The 21,089-nt window shown below is 50.4% G+C and overlaps 1 protein-coding gene across 5 annotated transcripts in view; it reads right to left on the bottom strand.

Moving 5' to 3' along the window:
- The window catches only part of ABTB3 (ankyrin repeat and BTB domain containing 3), a 154,276-nt gene extending 135,167 nt beyond the window's left edge, over window positions 1-19,109 (bottom strand). For all 5 annotated transcript variants that reach the window (XM_015863770.3, XM_085539416.1, XM_015863778.3 and 2 more), the window contains exon 1: window positions 17,893-19,109. In XM_015863770.3, coding sequence (XP_015719256.2) covers window positions 17,893-18,865 — 973 coding nt within the window. In that variant the 5' untranslated portion in view covers window positions 18,866-19,109. The remainder of the gene's footprint in view (window positions 1-17,892) is intronic.
- Window positions 19,110-21,089: the final 1,980 nt, after the last annotated feature.

Raw genomic sequence — 21,089 nt, 5'->3', positions numbered from 1 at the left:
TCCCTTAGCATTCGCTTAGCCACCTGCATGATCTGATGTTTGGAAGTAATTTGGTAAGCAACACATCTTTGACAACCACAAAGCACAGAATTAAGTTGAGGAGACGAAAATGCAAATCCTAGGCTGTTTGCATCTCCTCCACTAGCAAAGCAACAATTCACTTTGTCCCTTAATCCACCTGTGCAAGTAGGATGTTAATACATGTTAGCAGTTTACATCTAACTGATACAGCCATGCTCAGCAGATCCAGCTCACTTGATTAAGTTTTGTAGCACCCATTAGGAAAGAAATTTGGTGGCTCTTCTGCTGATCCCAGCACAACACAAGCTTCAGCCCATCTGGAACTTGATAGAGCAGCTCCCAAGAGAAAACTGAGCCAATTTGGCCATCAGAAGCTGAACTGTGAAAGCTAAAAGCTGCAAAACACTACAGACAAATTTCATGCCATCCTGAAGTGGCAGAACCGGTAGCATTTAACAAGCATCACTGCTAGGAACTCAGAATTTAAAATACCAGGTCCATCCACTTGGTTGGCTTGTCCATATGGCTAAGGCAATTATCTCCACCCATTTCACCTCTCTGCTCAACAAAATAAGGACAGATTTGGAAAGAAGGATGGAAAATTCTGCTTACAGAAGAGCAACACTTCTTTCACAATCTTTAAAAATGTTTATGTTACCGCAAAAGGGTATAAGACAGTATGATCATAGGCCATGCTAAACTGTTCCATCTCATAATAGAAAATCACTACAGCACACAACCTGTACAGAGTATATATATCAATCACCCAGCGGGGTACTGGAGACATCAGAGTGTTCTGAGGCACCATGGCACACTGGGGACAGGCTGCTGCAGCAATTTCAGAGAACTTCAGAGGTTTAAAAGAAAAACTATATGACTAAATGCTCCCTTTCCTATTGCTGTTTGCATACTGCTAAAGGGACAGTTCAATTTTTAAAGAGCTTTTCAGGTCACCTTTAGGAATTCATCATGTATTCCCACACTTGCTTTCTATATCCGAGCCATCTTTCAAGCTAAATAGGATTGTACTGCACGGCCTGGTGTTCCCAACTTTTCTTTGTATCAGGTTATGAATGACAGCAAGATCATCTATCCCTAATTCTCCATGTCTCACATTTTTAAAGCTAGGGAAGCCTGTAAGATTGGGGAAAATAGCAAGGGAGAGATGGATGTTCAGATCTAATTTGAAGTAACCACCACCCTCTGGCAGATGCCTACCCTACTGACAATACAGATGGAGAACCAGAGCCCACCAGCAGCATGACGCTTCCTAATTAGCAACAAACAGAACTGAGAATGTGTGGAATGGGGCTGCCTGTGCCTGTACGCAATAATTAGTAACATGCTACATCATACGTGGTATGTGACATTGAGGCAAGAGGGAGATTATGCCTCCTGACAAAACACAGAGTGTAAGCCGTTAATTCCAAGGATGCCTCGTAGTGCTAATCGAAGAATGACAAAGCTGGATATCATGTCTGAGGCAAAAACCCCAAATCAGCCCCATTACTGCCAGCAGACAGTGTTTTAAATGAAACCTCACGGCTCCAATTTAGAAGTAAAGCAGAACTCTCACAAAGAAGCCTCTCCCTGGGGGTGCTGCTTTGTACGTTGTTATGAAGGCACCAAGTACAGATGCGGGCAGAAGGCCTTCTTGCAGCACACCTTTGAGAAGCACCAGCAGAAGGGACACTGCTAAGGGTGTGCTAAGAAACACAGCTGCTGGTAATCCTGCTAGCCAGAGGCACTGCAGAGCTCCTGTTATTGCAAAATAATAGAGAACACTTCTATATCCCATCTTCACCTGGTGTAACTTGGACATTGCTGTCGCCTCCACTACTTAAATGTTGAAGGAAAAAGACCGGTGTTGGGAAGAACATTCACTCAGAGCACTCAGACTGTCTCTAAGAACCCACCTTTCTTATTTTTGCGTGGCATATGCATGGGTAAAAATAGGCAAACGACCTCAATAGCAGCTAAAACACTGCTATTTAACTGAGCAGATTTGCTGCAATCTTCCTGGGCACCGTGTAAAGAGGATCCTTCCCTCTAGGCACCCATGACAGGAGTGGGAGGAGAGCTATGGTTTGAACTACTGCGCTCTAGGGTGATCACATCACAGAATCACAGAATCGCTTGAGTTGGAAGGGACTCTTAAAGGCCACCTAGTCCAACTCCCCTGCAGTGAACAGGGATGCCTGCAGCTCAGCCAGGGTGCTCAGAGGCTCAGCCATTATAAATGGGCAGAAGAGTTCTTGTCCACCCACCTTCTGTGTTTCAGTCTCAAAAATCCACCTAGACATTCGTTTACTGATAAGAACAGGAGGAGTGAATGAGGTTGGCTTCCTTCACAGGAAGGGCAGAGTAGATCAATCGCCCAGTGGGGTTCCCCATCATTCAGTGGATTGCAGCTGCAGACACTTCTAGCCAGCCTGACATCATCACAGTAAGAAATATGGAACGATGAGACTCAAGGTTTGGCCCCTACTTGAGGAGGAGTGAGACAGGGGAAAGCTTTGCTTTCCAGCCTTGCCACAGCACACGTCCACTGAGCTCAATCAGTGCTGGGTCACAGATGTGGAAAACTAAAGGTAGCTTTAGAGCTCACTGCAGGAATTCAGCAAGTGCTGCTGTCACAGGTACATTATTTGCTCTTCCCTGCTTCCTTTTCCTTACAGATTACAAACCCAGTGGACATCTATGATAATTAAAAAAGCAATTACAGACACACCACTGAAATGCTGCAGCAACAGAATGACTCCAGACTCATAGCAGACCCTTGCTGATGACTGCATTTGCTACAGGCCTTGATCTTCTTGTTCCTGCAGCACCCTGAAAGGTGCTGGAGAGGCAACGGTGCCTCGGGTACCACCAACACCTTGCAAACCATGCAGGCAGATGCTGAGACAGGTTTCCAAACGTGGACAGCCCAGACAGAGCCAGACTTGTGCAACTAACTGCCACACACATTTCTTTGAGGTATATCAACAGCTGGCCGTGCTGAAGGCGTGATGCCTGACATGTGCATCCTGCATTTTGAGGGGATTCTGGAAGCTACTCACTATGTTGTTCCTGAGCAATCAGAACTAACACTGAATTTGGCTGGTCACTCAGTTCTCTGAGTTCTCACAAGGCTCCTGGTTGGATGCGTTCTCTCTTCCTTACACATGTGCAATTCCAGCTGCTTTGCCTCACAGCAGACAGCAATCAAACAAATGCGGTCATTGAAATCTCAGGCAAATTCAACTCCATACAGTGCAAACACACACACACACTGCTTACACACATGTGCTTTCCAGCAACTTTAACGACTCTCTGGAGGGGAAGAATCTTTCTTTGGTTTTGCTTGTTTCAGAAGCAACAAACAAACAGGCGCTGATCCTGATGCTCAAATGGTGTTTTCTCAGGAGAGCAAAGTTATTCCCGTGCCTGTCTTTTCTGAATACATCTTCACCAGCAATGCTGAACAGCTCTTGGAAATTCAATGCAGAAACAGAGCAGGCCATGTGCTGGTTCCCACAGCAAGGCAGTCGCTATTCCTGCAGGGATCTGTCCTTCTTTGCCACTTCCTTTAAGTGTTTCCTCCTCTCTAGGAGCTGCCTCAGGGAGGTGCAACACAGCACACAAACATTTTCCCCATTTCCAGCGAGTTTACACATTTACTTCTCACAAGTCAGAGAACATCTCAGGCTTCTTACTGTTCTTATTTAAGAGCCTGGAGAACAACATAAATCCCTCCTTCCTTTTCTGGAGGAGCCAACAGCACTCGTTAAGCCTTCTAGTTCCCTCTGCTGCCATAAAAAGGTGTGGAGTTTCTGAGTGCAATCAGCTGCTGTGCAGAGGCTCTGCTGTGGTCCTGGAAACAATTCAGCCCTCATGTACCTCCCCGAGGAGCCTCCCAGGGCTGCTGAGCCAAGGTGGGAGCTGGCAGCAGCACTGCAGGTCACCCTAAGAAGGCTGCCAGAGCCCCTCTGCTTTGGCTCTGGCTCTCTGGAAACTGTGAGGCTTTGTAGCTGACTGCTTCATAGCACGCGGGTAGGAAAGGAGGATCAAGCAGTCAAAGCACTTAAGGATTTCTCCTGCACTCTGAGAACTCTCTCCCTGAATACTTTAAAGCTGGGCATCCTGCTAACAGACAGAAATGAAACAGCAACCGGAGCATCACAGCTGGGCAGAGGAATTTCCAGCCACACGAGCTGCCTGAAGTTGGACACTGCTTCCAGGCACATCAGCCTCCTCAGGCAGGCTCCCAGCTAAAGAAAGGGCAGTAAACAGATCACAGCTACACAGACATTGCACACCTTCCACCCGGCAGGGACTAAGGGTGGAGTGCGGCACAGAGCCAGGCTGGGCATGCCAGGAGACGTGGCATTTCCATATGTAAAGACAGCACCCACTCCTGCTTTACATCTCTTTTAGCTCAGTCTGAGGCACAGCTGTGCTGCACCGGTTCCAGCGCTCACAGCCTGGGATTTCCCATCCCTTCCAGCTTCCCCAGAGTCAGGGAAAAGAGCTCCCCAAAGTCAGGCAGCTCAAGTGAAAATAGAATGCAGGCATCATATGTATTAGTGCCACAACTGCCTACAGCTGCACCTACCTGAGAGTGTTCTCTTGCTTTAAGCAAAGTGACTGCAAACCTCAACATCCTCAGAATAAAATGCACGTTACAAGTACGGGATTCGTTTGTGTGCGCTCAAGGGAGCTGGTTCTCCCCAGTGCTACATTTATGCATGTAAAACAGAAACAAGCTCTGGGTTAGCTGACAGCTTACCCAGTACCCCCAGGCAATAGGGCCGAATCACGTGCATCAGGAAACCAGACAGCAACAGGCTATGGCATATCTACAAGATCTGGATCACATCCTTGAAGCTGCCTTCACAAGCGGGTGGCACACCAAAGCTGTGGCAGAATAAGCACTAACATCTCAAGTCAGACATTCATTTTGTGGTGGCTGAAGTGTGTGCCTTCCGAGGGCCGCCTCCATTAGCAGCAGCATTTGAAACATAGTATTGCTGAAAATTGTTTAAGAGGAGAGAAGTGCTACATGAAAGCTCAAGTTGAAAAAATGGGTGGTTTTTTTTGCCAACAAGTGCACTCCAGTAATAGAAACCGCAGTATAACACCGTGATTTACAGAAGGATGAATGGATGTTTTCTAGGTCAACACTCGGTAACCGGTGGAGATACCAGCCCACGGAGTCATTCCTTGTGTTGTTGTTGGGTTTTTTTTTTGTTTCACTGACTTCAGGAGCTTTTCCATTCCTAAAGCACCAGAAGACCTGCCTGATAATACATCTGACCTAAATGGAACCAAAGTAGCTTTCCTTTACAATAAGGAGGGAGATCATAAGGAAGATCATCGGATATGAGGAAACAGAAGTTTAAGGAAAGACTTGAGGCCACGAAACTAAATTATTACTTCATTACAAACTGCTGAGTTTTAAGCTTGGACCTACAGCTTGAAATCTATGGACTGGGGAAGGGAGAAATCGGCAAGTATTTCCATGCTCCTCTGTAATTTGAAACCACTGAGACATATCTCAGGGTATAAATCATACAGCTCTAAAAATAACATAAATTATGTTTTTGTACTCTTCAGAAGGAAGCTGACATCAAATTAATGTAGCAAATGCAAGAAAAAAATAAGCACGGCTTATTCCAATGGCCAAGCACATCAGAAGCTCTTCCTTGTTCCAAGGGAGGAAAGTGCCACCAGTTGGCTGTGCCCTTTGGGTCTCATGGCTACAGGTAGCCTATAATAAGCCAAATGTCTGTCTACATCTTCAGGTAATGAGGGAAATGTTTATTAACAGAAAGTGCCACCAGCAAAGTTCCAAAGAACTCTCACTTACTTAATTACACAGGGAATTTCCCAGCAAGTCCCAATCCCTCATTCTCATCACACGGACATCTCTGACTGCCTCTCTGTGCTACATAAAAGGAAACGAAGCGTCCTACTTTTAAATGCACACTGTCGCTTCTGTGAACTGAAGTTCTGACCTCTCTCTGACACAGTCTTTTTAAAACAAAGCTGCTACATACATGTGAAAAAGCAGATAAAACAGCTACCAGAAAATACCTAGTTTTGTATAAATAAGTTATCCACTGCAGCAAAAAGATCAGATAAACACAGTGTTGAAAGTAAGTGGTTATGAAATGACTGAATGTATCATTTCGGCTCTTTTGAAACAAACTAAAAGATAAAACTGAATTATTCTTTCATTTCATAATAGGAAAAAGGAAACTTCATCTAGCAGACAACTGTCACTTAAAATCTCAACAGAAACATACTGTTCAGTTTCAAAGCGGGGACAAGGGTACACTATGAAGTGCTTTAAGAAATGTATTCCCTCCTATTCTGTATCTCCCCTTTCAATAATAGACAGCAAAGAAATCAGGACACATCTCTGAGCCAGCTGATACAAAAACAGTGAAAGCTCTGCCTGCCAAAGGTATCGAGATCCTTAGGGGTGCTTTCAACCACTGCTCAGAGCCTGAGCTGCAGCTGTAATTCTCCATCTTCTGTACGTGACATGAGCACAACTGCTCTGTAAGTTTACAAGAAACATGAAGGAGCACACGAAGACCGTTTCTCAAAAACCTTGCAAAATGGGAAGTTGCATTTCTTACACAATTACTAAGAAAATGAGATTTCTGCAGTTCTTTGTGCCTGCCAGTCCCTCCATCACCCCCAACAGCCTTTCATATCACTCACCAGCGGCTTTCGCCCAACTCTTGCTAAGCACAATAAACCCAAAGATGGCCATCAACAACCGTGTTTCTGCAAAGAGTATGAAAACCAAAGCTCCAGAAGAGACCATGACATTTTCTCCCATACATCATAATACCGATGGTGAGCCGAAGCTTCATCAAGGATGAGAGAAGTGACACAAAGATGACACAAAGATGGGTAAAATCTTGCATTGGTGTAAGCCAGGTGCAGAGATCTCCTTGGCCCTCCACCCCTTGGTTCTGGCCACAACAACAAATAACTCACAGAACAAAGCAGAGTTTACCCACTGTCTCAAAAGGGCCACTGTGATCTAGTGGAGAGGTGCTGTATCACTTCTCAGAGGGCACAGCACTTGGGTAGGCACCAACCAGCAGTGCTGGTGGAGGCCTGTTATCTTCCTGCCAAGACTTCTCACAACACCCACAATCCCACTAGGGAAAAAAGGTGAAAAGACTTGTAACTGCGAAATCATGAAGGTTTGAAAAGACCTCTAAGATCACCCGGTCCAACCAGCAGCCCATCCCCACCATGCCCACTGACCATGTCCCTCAGTGCCACATCCACACGGCTCTGGAACACCTCCAGGGACAGTGACTGCACCACCTCCCTGGGCAGCCTGTGCCACTGCAGCACCGCTCTTACTGAGAAGAAATTGTTCCTGATGTCCAACCTGTGCCTCTCCTGGCACAATCGAGGCCATTACTTCTTGCTCTACTGAAGTCTGCAGGAAGGCACAAAGCAGAGGCCTGAGAAAGCAGAGCACCAGCAAACCTCTAACTTGCCACTACCCAATGAACAGAGAAATCCACTCCTGCCATTTTCAGTTAATGAGCCATACTTTTATTTTCCTGAAGATGGTCCCAATGGTACAAGGTAAAGGCACGAGCCTCCTTGTTAGATTGGTTAAGCTTGAATGCCCTGCATCCACTTTTAACAGAAACTGTTTGCAGCACTAAATTCCAAGAAAGCCACAATTAATTGTGCTACAGCATCACTGAACACACTAGTTACACCATTAGAGCCCATTATTTTTCCTCTAAGACATTACAGTGCTGCATTATTGATGCAACAGTCTGGTGTAATGAAGCGGTACTTTGTGTGCCTCCCACTGATGGCTGAGCTCACTGTGCTGCAGCGCTGATGCCAGATTTAGGGAGGGTTTCTTTTTCCAGCAGGTCAAAAATTCCAGAAACAACACAAAAACAGCTGCGCAGAAGTGAAACACCTGTCCCCAGTCAAACACAAATGTTTGGGTTTCTATTTGATGCAACTCAAAATTGCATCTATTTCTAAATTCTGCTTCTACAACATCAGTTGGACAAACTATTTGCAGAAAGACATTCTAGACAGATTAAGCCGGAATGCAGTAGATTAGCAAGATGCAAACATAGATACTTCTGTTATGTTAAGGAAAAAAAGTATATCTAGAGTGTTGACAGCAAATACTTGCAATGCAGAAATCACATATGAAGGCCAGTGTGCAAAGTAAAGAAGAAAGCCTACAGAAGCTGTCAGACAAATGTAACAAGCCCAGAATGGTAGATCATCCAATTCTGCATCTCTTATTCATCCATGGGACTAGTGAAATGAATGAAGTCGTAGCTCTGAGTCTGTTTGCAGAGTGCCTAGTCAGCAGTGAATGGTTACGCAGCACAGAGGAAGGCCAGGAACGCCTGCCATGTGTTATGCAATGCCTGGGAAGGCCGTCCAAGTGAGGCCTGGTCTAAAACATGAAATAGTACTTCCTCTGCAATATGAGCAAATATTAATATCTTTAGAAATATCCTCCTTCACTTGCATAATCCCAGCCAATTGTTTCCTAGTCCCTTCCTGCAGCATTTAGTTCCTCAAAGCCCCACTATGTTGCTGAAAGGAGAAGGCTCTTTATAGTTATTTTAAATTTACTCTCGGTTTCATTTAATCTTCTCGCATTCTGCCTCTCTGCAAAATATTAAGCTGTTGATCTGCTTCCGCTCTGCCACTCACTCTTTGCATGGTTCAATCACAGCTTCTCTTGGGTGCCTTCTTTCTGCACCAAATAATGCCACTCCAGTTGACTATCACCATACTGAAACACTCCCATTAGGCCCCCAGGCTTCCATTATCTTTTCTGCTGCTTCTCTATTCCTTTGCTTTCTGGAAATGAGGCTACTGAAACTGAACTAATTACTACAGGCTCAGAGGATGTTTTATGCAGGTGCTGAATTGTTCCCATTTTTCCTCACGCCACAGACAATATTCGTGTACTTACTTCAGTATCCACAACTATTACAGAGTATATCAGTGCAACACCAGCAGTGATGCAAACCTTTGCTGGGAACATTTTATAGTGAGGGGCCCAAAACTGAACACAGTAATTGAGGTGTGGCCTCACCAGTGCCAAGTACAAAGGGATGATGGCCTCCCTAGTCCTGCTCACCATGCTATTTCCATCCACCTCAGAGCCTGTCAGACAAAAAAAAAAGGCATGAGAAGCAACTATTAAGCAGGCAGCAGTGCTACAGTGAAGCTCCAGGCAGCCTCAGAGCATAGCCCTAGGCTGGGCAAATTGGTGTCATCTAATCTCAAGGTGACAGTAATGGTGTGGAGAAGCTCACCACGGCTCCACTTCCTGGGTTACCTGCAATAATGGCCAGTGCCGGAGCATTCAGGGCCAGCCAAAACCTTAGAAAACATTTTATGACTCACCATCTCCTTTATCACACAGGCACAATCTGTAATTAAAGGCGCCTCAGTAGGAGGGCACACACCCATCTGATAACGTCCCTCCAGAACCACATGCCCAGCCACTGGTGGTTCCATCCCAGGCATGTCTTTCCTGTGACTGTCCCAGCTCAGCAGAGAGGGGCAGGGCCAGCAGACATCAACCTTTCCATCACCACAACTCTCCTTGCAAAACCCACCAATTATCCCATGCACACACAGAACCAATGAGCAAAAGAGTGGCAACAGCCTACATCATTCCTGAAAATCAACTTGATGCTGAACACAGTGGTGTAACAAAGAAGTGGTTAATAGGAAAAGCTCAACAGCAAAGCAACAACGTGTCCCAGCTACTCGGAGGCAAGTTGTTTAGATCCCCTTTTTTTTCCATGTTAAGGGCATGGGGTATTTTGAAAACCCTTCTCCTCACTGAGAGCCTGCCAGATAATTAAACTGAAGCTCTTATTTTTAAAATCTAATTTAGTTTTGAAAACATATGCTGCTGGAACTATTTTTAGGACGTTTCCTATGTGGGCCAGCAGAAATAGGCTACAGCCAGTGAGCACGGCGGGCTGCAGGCAGCTCCTGGCGCTGCTCGCTTTGCAGCCTTCAAGCTGAGCACAGTGAACCAGTAAAACAATGAAAAGCATTTCTCCTTTCAAGTTAAGAATAAATACCTACAGTCAGACACCGATATTGATCTTCAGTTTTGAAAAAGCTTATTTTTAGCCAAACTAAATCTGGGCCTACAGCTTTGACGCAAGAGTTCCTTTAATTTGTTAGCAAATCACTGGAGCTGGCATCAGTGGGAGCTTTGCCCAGGAGAGTGCTACAGGATTGGGTTTGGGACTTCATCTGGGGCATCTTCCATCCTGTACTGCTCCACACCAAACATGACCTACAGAAATGAAACACCTGCAGCACAAGGGTAACTTTTAAGTACTGAGTTTTGCAACTGCTGTTTTATATGTATCAAGCAGCCGAGGCTCCTGACTCTATCCCTACCATCTTGATTCACTTCACTGCAACTACACACCGTGAAATAATCTATGTACAAAGCCTTCAACCAGAATCGTTCACTCTAATGACTCAGTGAAACTCATTTCTGTGATATGCAGGCATACTACAACATAGAATCATGGAATCATTAAGGTTGCAAAGACCACTAGGATCACCTAGTCCAACCACCAGCCCATCTCCACTGACCATGTCCCACAGTGCCACACATGCTCCTGTATAACAGAAATCTTCCCTGTGAGCTCCTTTTGGTGGGTACTCATTGAGAGAGACCTGCAGGGTCCTCTTCAGCGTCCGTCCTTACCCTCCTTGTGCTCCTCACTCACTCCCCATCATGTCTGGGCTCTGTAGCCCCAACACTCCCCACACAGCCAAGCACAATATATTAGTGAAGGCAATACAGCCCAGCAGTGTTTATTCAAGGCTACCACGGGGCTAGCAAAACTAGAAAACACTGCGGGACGCAGTTTCCTCCAATTATTTGACCATCTTGAAAATGCAAATACATTCTCCATACCTCCGCTGCAACTCCACCTGGGAGCAGTATTTCATAGCACTGCAATTTAAAGGCAGGGTGGTTTTGATTAATTTTAAAGCCTCAGATTCTCACAGGTCCAGGTGCTACCCCACAGCTCTCGAGGACTGAAATCTGCTCCTTGAAGAGGCCTCTTTCTGTAACCTCCTCGGGTATTCCTGCTAATCCACTCACTCATGAGACCTTCGTGGCTGTCTGGAGTCAATGTGCTGCTCACACGCGTGACCCCAGCAGCGTAGGGGCAGGGGATCAGGCTGTGCATGAGCTGACCCAGAGGTACTGCCTGTCCCTCCAGCTTAGCTGGACACAGCATGGGCTCCTATCTGCTGGAGAGCATCCGGTCTCTCACAGGGCCGCAGCTCACACCCTCCCCACACTTTCACTTTTGGCTGCCTTACAACACCTGGGGAGCAAAGCTTCTGTCTCTTATGCTTCCAAATCTGAGGATCATTCAACCCTTCTCCCCAGGTTTACTGGAAACGTTCATTACTGCCCTAAGCACAACTGCAGGACAAGCTCAGTCCTGGAGCATTACATCAGCAAAATTCCCACTGATCAAGCCCATGGCCCACCAGCAACAGATAGCCACGTACCACCAAGCAGATCTGTAAGCCATGCTGTGAAACTCCTGCACCACCCACAGAGTGCTATGGGAAGGGATGTGACAATTCAAAAGCACCAGCTCAGCATTAGGGAATAAATTAATTAATCAAGACAAGTCTCTGCAGCCTTCGCAAGGCATCAGTGCAAGTGAGTGCAACTTGTCCATTCTGCTGAATGGTTAAACACCAACAGTGGCTCGCAGTCAAGCATTACTCTCAGAAACACATCCTTCATCCCTGCTACTGAAAGGAGACCATGTCATAGAACCACAGAACCAATAAGGTTGGAAAGACCTCTAAGATCATCCAGTCCAACCATCAGCCCATCCCCATCATGCCCACTGACCACGTCCCTCAGTGCCACATCCACACAGCTCTGGAACACCTCCAGGGACAGTGACTGCACCACCTCCCTGGGCAGCCTGTGCCACTGCAGCACCACTCTGAGAATTTTTTTCCTAATATCCATTGATTCATTTCCCTTCAATAGAGGCCATGTCTCTTCTGCTTTTAAAGAAGAGACATTTCTCTTCATGGAAAACAAAATGAGCAACTGACCACCAGATGCTCTCTCTTCACAGCCTACTGCAGAAGGATTGCTTTATCACCTTCCTGGAAAATAGGAAGTTTATTTATTGACAGAGAAACAGGCCCACACTGAGCTCACTGCTGGAAACTTTTTGTTGTAGGTAGTTCTGGAAGCAAGGAGAGACTGAGAGCTGTGCATGAGACTCCAGCTGCCACATAAAAGGAGGCTGTAAGAAACAAGGGGACTGACTCTTCAGCAAGGTCTGCTGGGATAGGAGAAATGGAAATGGTTTCAACCTACAAAACGGGAGATTCAGACTGGATTCAAGGAAGAAGTTTTCTACAATAAAGGTAGAGAGGCACTGGCAAAGGCTGCCTGGTGATGAAGTGGGTGCCCCATCCCTGGAGACCCAACCTACATCACATCCAAGGTCAGGCTGGAGGGGCTCTGAGTACCCTGCTCTAGCTGTAGGTGTCCCTGTTCATTGCAGGGGGGGTGGACTTGATGGCCTTTAAGGGTCCCTTCCATCTCAAGTGATTCTATGATCCTAAATTCCTCTGTAGTGTTCTTCACTTTTCAGACTGCCCAATTGACACCCCTGGCAAAGCAGCTCGAGGTGAAGCCGATGGCACAAACTCAGGGGTAAATTTGACCCCATCTTTAAAAATCTCTAAAATACTTATCAGGTGCATAAAGATTGTAATTACAGATTGACACAGAGATAGTGCAGAATATTGTTTTCAGTCAGGAAGAAAACAAGATGAAGAGCCAAAGAAGAAGAAAGCCCCTACTGGTTCCTCACCCCTGCTGAATTCTCCTGGAAAACACCCTGCAGACAGTCCCATGAAGGAAATGCTGACATGGAGGGGCTGGTGCACAGCACTGGTGCCAGGGAAGGATGTGGCAGTGGCACGGTCCCACCAGGCAGACAGAGAGTGCAGAGGATGCTGAAACTGAGAAGGCAATGGGAAAGTGGCCAAGCACTGATGCAAGCCACAAAGATCATATGGGAGTTTCAGAGGGAGGTAACTTTGGAAGAATCTTGCCCGGGTGACTTGCTAACAGCAGCAGTGCTGCAACAAGACAGCATATCCTGGTGACAGGCATGCCCTCCTCCTTTTCCACTGCCACTGGGAGTAAGGCATGGGGAAAGCCATAAAGCTCTCTAGAAAAGAGAACCATTTCCCCTTCCAGGAGGAGGGAGAAGAGGCAGAGACATGCTGCCCTTCAGCCAAAATGTCAGGAAAGCACTGCTCTGCTCAAAGGACACTGTTATTCCCTTGCTTCGATTCTGCCTCACAACCCTGAAGCGCTATAGCTGCAGCCCTAAAACTCCCTGCTGCCAAGGTACTTTCCAATACGATAAAGGGAATAATTACCTCGGCATACATCATCTTTATGCTTTAGCATTAAGGTGTTTGTAGTATAATCATTTCTGTTGCGGTGGTGTTGTTTTTTTTTCAAGCTGCTCTCATTACCGAAACAAATTACACGAATAAAAACATCCAGAGGGAGACAGCTCTTCATCAGGCAGTCAGTCAGCAGCCCCCCGCTGGGCCTCCACCTCCAGCCCCAACCCCGCTCCTCCCACAGCCATAGAAGGCTGTACAGGAGGCTGTCAGTTAAGTAAAAACACATCTCATGCACTGCACTGCTACCGATGTCAGCTCCTGGGATCAGTTTTAGATGGGTTTATGTATTACCCCTAGATCCATGATAGCATCTCACATGGTTCAATTACAGAAGAAAGTAGTAACCAACTGACACGGCGTGCTCACCGGTAAGTGAAGGGAACAGTCCCTGTACACACATGTGTGTATCAGAAGTGAAAAGCATTAACTGACTTTGTTAAGCCGTGCTAACACATCGGTCTCTCCCATTTGCTTGAAGTCCCGCTAACTCCCCCGGATGAGGCGAGGCTGAGGTTAAACTGAGGTTAGCTGGCACATGTCAGCCAAGCCTGACCTAATCCTTGGTTTCTTCCGACTTGTTGTGACTAAATAATATTAAGAATGGGATGAAACCACAGCGCTACGGTTGTGTTCCAAATAACTATTTTTAGGAGCTGTACACAAACAGATGAGGGTTAGCTATGCACGCTGGCTGCCCCACTAAGCCCTGCTCCCCTTTCCCCAGCCCTCCCATCCCATCCCATCCCATCCCGTGGATGCACACGGATGTTCTGCACCAGCCCCAACCCGAACGCCTCCTTCAGATGCTGAAGCAGGAAGAAATGCTCAATGAGATCTTTGCAGCAAATAATAACACCACCACCCCCCCCCCCCAAAGACTTGAACAGAAAGAGTCTGTTTGCTAAACCCCTGCCCACGGTGGGGTGGTGGAGCTAGAGATCTTTGAGGTCCCTTCCAACCCAAGCCATTCTATGACTTAGACCTTGCCTAATAGCTTTACCATACAGGGCAGATAACTTCAGCCAGTTGGACTGCCCCTCCAAGCTTTCCCATGGACTTCTGTTCTTTGTGTTAAATCCAAGAGCTGGGGAAACCTCCCAACCTTCTCAAAGCAGCTCTGAGATCTGCCATAAAAGCAGGGGTTTCAGGAGCAACAGAGAAAAAATAATAATGCAGCTTAAGCCACAGAGGTGCTACTTTTTATTCCGTTTATTGAGGATACAATATTTTGCTCCCACTATTTCAAGGAAAATAACGCTCCATGTGATTGCTATGGGATGTAAATGCGTACTCCACTGTTCAGACGGAGCTCATAACTGAAACATCTAAGAGCCAATGAAATCCCAAGCGTAATGTTTTTAATTTTCATTCAAGCGTGGCATTAAAATTCTGGTTGTGCAGGAAAAAGAAAATACTACCTCAGAGTGCTTTAGAGGTCTATTGCTTCTGATACAGTAACTAGGAGAACTCAGCAGAGATGCCTACAGCTTGTTCCTAGTGCTAGCACCTAATCTCTTTCCCCACCCCTACTCCCATAGCACAGAAGAGTTTGCCAGAAGGCTTGTAAAGGAGATGGGGGTTTGGCCTGCAGTGCATTAATGAGTGTGATCACCTTCATCCACATACCTCCAGCCCTGCATGAGAAACCACATCCACGCTGCATTGAGGGCATGGCTCATGCCAAGGCAGCTGCCAGAGCTCCACAGATGTACCCATGACAAACACAGCGGGCTGACGCACTTACCCAAAGGACATCCTTATCTGAAGGCGCATGACCTTCATTTATGGGAAGGAGAGGGTTATCTTGCAATACTGATCTTATTCAGCAGCTTCCAAGATGACTGGGTATGACACAAGGGTAAAAAACCTCAGCTGTAACCACTAAGTGCTCAGCACAGCTGACTGGGAAACCCTGTAAAAACGGTTGCGTCTTTCAGATCCTCAGACCGCAGGCCCCAACATCCCCACTCACAGCCTGTTTTCAAGCAGACTCTGACTACTTCATGCTCCAACCATGTGCCTCTCATACTTGCATCCTGTGATCTTCACGGGCTGCCTGTTTCACAGTCCCGTTAGAATTCAAGGTGTTGAATTTAACCCAGAGATGTTTGTGTAGTTTGACATTTGTCTGGCAGAGATGGCACCACCTCTTCCCACCAGAGTCTGCTTTTGCCCTGTTTTCCTTTTATGGCCGCTCAAAAATATTGGCCATGGTACCTCTGGAAAAGACTCAACCTGTGACTGTCGTCCATCCATGTCCAATGGACCAAGACAACCCGTTCCAATGTTTGCACGCCCACATGCTACCCAATTCACCAACCTTCATGGCACCAGGACCTGCCTCTTCCCCTGGAACAGCCCCCAGAGACACAAGGAGAAGCCTGCTACATGCTGTTGTATAGAATCATGTAATCAATAAGGCTGGAGAATACCTTGATAACCACCCAGTCCAACCAGTCAGCCCACCCCCACCAAGCCCATAACACATCCCTCAGTGTCACATCCACACAGTTCCTGAGCACCTCCAGGGATGCTGACCCCACCACCTCCCTGGGCAGCCTGTTTGTTGCAGTCTTTCAAGCACTGAGCATAGAGGAAGGATGAACAACTTGTGGTTATGCCACCATATGGAGACGTGTCTTCCAGCTCTTCTAGCAACCTACCACCGGTTTCCCAAGAGTTCTGAGCAGGTCAGACCATCTCTCCCATCGGACTTCCCCCTCCTTTCAAGTGCCTGGGAAGGAAGCATTCACAGGCAGCCACTGAACATTCAGACATCGGAATGGTGAGGGCTCGATAACCAGATGCCTTTCTCTCTGGGGAAGAAGCAGCACGATGTTTTTAATGACTTATGTCTGTTTTAGCTGCCATGGAAATACTTGGGGGGATGCGGCACAGAATGTAAACAGCAATTTAAAAAAGGGCTTTTCTTAATAAGAAGGCCTGAGTGTTATTTGCACCTGTAACTCTGAAGACACGTAAGAGACTGTCAAATTGCATCTTATAAGGAGCTAAAATAGCATTACAGTCATTCTGCAAGGGAAACGTAAAGGCACCAGGAGAGAGACAAAACAAAATGGACAACTTGCTGGGGTCCAGCTCAAACACCTTCAACAAATGCCATTTGCTCAAGTCAGGGCTGAGATTTGTGCCAGGTAAAGCTGCAACAAGATGGAGACGAAAACTCTGAATCATGTCCCCGGAGGGAGAAGGATGAGGGCAGGCTGAAGTTCGCGTCAGTCCCCCAGGGCTGATACAGAGGGTGTCACAGCTCCGCAAACCAAAATGAACGGCTCAATGGGAGCCGTTCTATGATAGGAACGGGCTCGATCGGAGCCGGCGCTGCAACGCCAGAGTGGCAACGCCTGAAACCTGCGGGCACGGCACTGGGACGGGAGGGTAAGAGGTGCTCGGGGAGGGCTGCGCTCCTGCCTGCGGCCACACCATCAAAGCACCGGGGGATCCTGCGGCGAGAGCGTCCCGGGGGACGCTGGGCACGGCCCTGAGGAGGGCACCATGGGGCAAAGGCAGGGGAACACCGCTGTTTAGACAGGGGGGGGGGGGGATAGAAGGGCGGGGATTCGCCCCTTTACTTTCACTCAGCATCCTCGCTATGGGTCTCTGTGGGGTGGGAAGACAATGGCTATGGGCCACGCGGCCGCGCTCCGCTGGCACCTCGGCAGGGTTAACCTGCTCTGCGCTTCCAGTTCTCCTCGTTTTCCCGGTTTCTTTTGCTCTGACATTTGCATCTCGGCTTGACAGCTGTTTTGTATGGGAGACGATGTGCCCGTGCATGCAGATACGTAGGAGAACAACACCCGCTCCGACCGAGGCTCCCGAGCCGGCTGCGGACTAACGCCGCGCCTCCCCTCACCGAGCAGCAGGAGGAACGTCAACTTTGGGGTCCTGCTTTACGGAACAGCACTTCTGCCAGAGATTAACACCCCCCCCCCCCAACCTTTTGCTTGGGAACAAAGATAAATTAGAGACACAGAAACCCCCGCTTAGTCGGTGCATGGCCGTGTCAGGCTCCGGGTAAACAAGCAGCGACACGCCGCAGGTGTGCAGAAATCCTGCGTGCCAGCGCGCTGCGCCCGGCCAACCCGCTGCCTGCCGGGGGAGCAAACTTTGCTCACTCTGAGCTCTCCGCAGCGCTGCTGCCGTTTCCTGTGGAAAACTCCGAGCTCCCAACGCCGCCCGGCACGGAGTCGCGGCCGCAGACGGTGCCGAGGAGCGGCTGACAGCGGGATGCGGGAAGGAGGGGGGATGCGACGGCAGCCCCTCCCGGCCCCGCTCCCCGCCCCTACCCGGAGCAGCAGGTGGCCGCTCGCTCTCACTCACCGCTGGCGTTCTTCCCGCAGATGAGGTGCTGGTACGGCTGCAGCAGCCCCCACAGCTCGGGGTCGTTGTTGACCGTCTGCTCCAGAGCCTCCAGCGTGAAGCGCGGCCCCTCGGCGCCCTCCTTCTCCCTCTCGGCCGGGCCGGCGGCCGCGGCGGGGGTGGTGCGGCCGGGCGGCGGCAGCGGGGCGGAGGAGCCGGCCCCGGCCAGCACCCGAGCGTGGATGTCGCGGAAGAGGCTCTCGGTGCCGGCCGTCAGGTAGATGGCGGCGTGCTCGTGGATGCGCAGGGCCACGCGGCTGTCCACCATCCAGCGGTAGAACTTGCCGACGGAGAAGGCCAGCCCGCACCGCGCCGACTTGCCGCGGCTGAAGCGGTCCCCGCCGCTGCCGCTCATGTTGTAGAGCGAGAGCGCTCCCAGAGCGGCCGCCGTGCAGCGGGCGGACAGCGTCCAGCCCAGCACGATCTCCATGGCGCTGCGCACCTCGTGCTTGGTGCACTTGGCGAAGCGCAGGCTGAGGCGCTGAGCCTCGCGGGCGATGCGCACCAGAGCGCGGCTCACCAGCGTGGACAGCCGCGCCGCCGCATCCCGCCCCGCCGCGCCGCCGCCGCCGCCCGGCGCCCGCGGATCCCGGCGCGGCTGCGGCGGCTGCAGCAGCGCCTCCACCTCCTCCAGGCTCCAGGGGACCTCCTCAAGGTCGGGCAGGAGCCGGGAGCAGTGCTGCCCCGCGCAGTCCAGCACCTCGGAGTCTTCCGCTAGGACGGTGTTGACGGTGTCGAAGCTGTTGTGGCGACTGTGCATGGAGTCAGTTAGGTGCGGCCGGCAGCTTCCTCCATAGGGGTACGAGGGGTGCGAATCCGAGCAGCACAGCGACAAGTTGGAGGAGCGCACCGAGTCCGCCGCGCCACCATAGCCGGAGTCCAGCGTCAGGTCTTCCAGCGTCCGCGCCGCCGTCTTACCCCGCCGTGCCATCATCGCCGCGCTTCATGCTGCACCCGCGGGACCCGGGCGGGGTGCGGCGGCCGGCGGGGACGAGGCGGAGCGCCGAGCCCTGCGGGGCAGCCCGCTGCCGTGCTCCCAGCGCCGCCAGCCCGCGGAGTGCTGCTGCCGCTGCTGCTGCTGTTGCTGCTGCTGCTGCTGCTGCCGCTGCCGGTGCAGCCCGCACACCGCTGCCGGCCGGGCTCCTGCACTGCGCCGACGGCCGACCCGCACCGCAGCGCAGCGCCGGGCGGCGCGGGAGGGCGGGGGGGAAAGAGGTGGGCGGGGACATGCAAAGCTCCGACGGCTTCCGGCCAATGGGACGGAGCGAAGGGCGGGGGCCCGCAAAGAGCCGCGCCCCGCGGCCAATGGGGCGGCGCCTCCGGGCTCCGGGTCCCGCCCCTCGGCTCTACCCCTCGGCTCTACCCCTCGCCTCCGCGGGGTGCGGAGCCGCAGCGCGGGGCGGGGATGGGGCGCTGCCCACGGGACGGGGCTGCCGCCAGCGCTGCCGTGGGACGGGGTGGGAGCCGCGCTCCTCTGTTTTGCAGGCTGTGCTGTCAACGCCGTAACGGCCGCGCGTACGGAGCCGAGGTGGTCGAGCCCGGGCAGCGGAGCACCGGCACCTCGGGGCCGGCACCGCGAGCGCCCCGCAGCAGAGCCCTCTGCTGTCCGCAGCGCTGTAGCGCACTCCGCGCGGCATCGAGCTGCTCGCCTCAGTGCGCCCCTGCGCTTCTGCACAGCGCTGTGCCCAGCCGGGAGTCCGAGCCGTGGCTCCACACAGCACCACCCAAAAACCAGACCCTATGTCTGATAGTGGTGTCCAGAACTTCTTGAGCTCCAGCACTCAGGGCCGTGCCCACAGCTCTGGGCATTCCATTCCATGCCCACCGCCCTGTGGTCAGCCCCTGTCCCTGACCCCCAGCTGCCCCTTCCCTGGCACAGCTCCATGCCGTTCCCTCGGGCCCTGTCGCTGTCACACAGCAGAGCTCAGCGCTGCCCCTCCGCTCCCGGTCAGGAGCTGCAGCCGCCATCAGGCCTCCATCAGCTCCTCTGCTCTGGGTGAGCAAACCAGGGCCCTCAGCCGCTCCCCACGGTCTGGGTGTAGGCATTTATCTACCAGACACACCCACCGCAGATAATGGCTCCTTAAAGGCCAGGTAGGGGGCGGTGATTTTCCACTAGTTGGGGCCATGTGCATCAGTTATCCGTGGACAGAGCAAAGGAGCTCAGGCAGGAGCTGATGAAGTACCCGCAGGGGATGATAAGTGCCAGCATGAGCTCTGAAAGAAGTAAATTGAAGCGCAGTTTAGGAAGGTGCTCATGGAGAATTGAAGCGGACAGGAAAGAGATGGTGTGGGGAGAGCAGTGAGGGGCACAGCTCTCACCTTCCCCAACCGGTGAGCTCCCTGTATTGGGAGCTGGGGGAGCAGCAGGGCAGGCCCCAGAGCAGGACACCCCGTGCCACCACCGTGTGCCAGATTGCTTCGTTTTTTGTTGGAAACCAAAAGCTGAAGTGAATTCAGAGAAAGCTGACACATTCCTGCTGGCTAAGAGCACTGCTAACTATTAAAACGTGATGATGCACATGCGATCTTCAGCTCAGAAGGTTTCTCGACAGCTGTTTGCCAGAAGTAGGGAGGCGATGCCAAGGGAAAGAGCGCTTTGTTGTCACTCGGTGCCTCGTGGTTCTGCAGCTGGTGGCTGCGAGAGCAGAGATAGTGCTGGGGATGGAGTAAAGGCGCACAAGGCAGCCCCTTGGTTCAAGCCCTTGGTTCTCAGCAAGGCTCAGCATGATCTCTGCATCCATCCTGATGGATTTCAGCCTCCCCTCCTGCTGAACCCACTCTACAGCTTCCCTGCATGGTCTGTTTCAGAGTCCACTGCTGCCAGGAACAGCCCTCCCAGCATCTGGCTTAAGCTTTTTCTTTGATGCAAATGTAGAGAGCAAAAGGATGCTCCCAACCTTTGTTAGTGGCCTGGACCAATATCACTTCCCCTTAGGCAGCTCTGAAAGCAAATAGAGCCAAGCAGGATACACAGAGCTCTCCACCAGCCAGTGGCTCCGGGTGCTTCTCACGACTTTCTACACCCCTCCCATAGAGCGTAACAGCGTTTGCATGCTTTGTATGCAGTCAGTTCATACATACATGCTACGTTTTGATCAGAACTAAAGGAAACAGGAATAGCAGGCTTCCCTTGAGCATGGAGACCGGGAACGGCA

Source organism: Coturnix japonica, chromosome 1, assembly GCF_054131305.1.
Source record: "Coturnix japonica strain WE chromosome 1, WE-NBRP24, whole genome shotgun sequence".
Lineage (NCBI taxonomy): Eukaryota > Metazoa > Chordata > Aves > Galliformes > Phasianidae > Coturnix > Coturnix japonica.
Note: the sequence above shows the minus strand (reverse complement) of the source record. Positions and strands in the feature narration are given on the sequence as shown.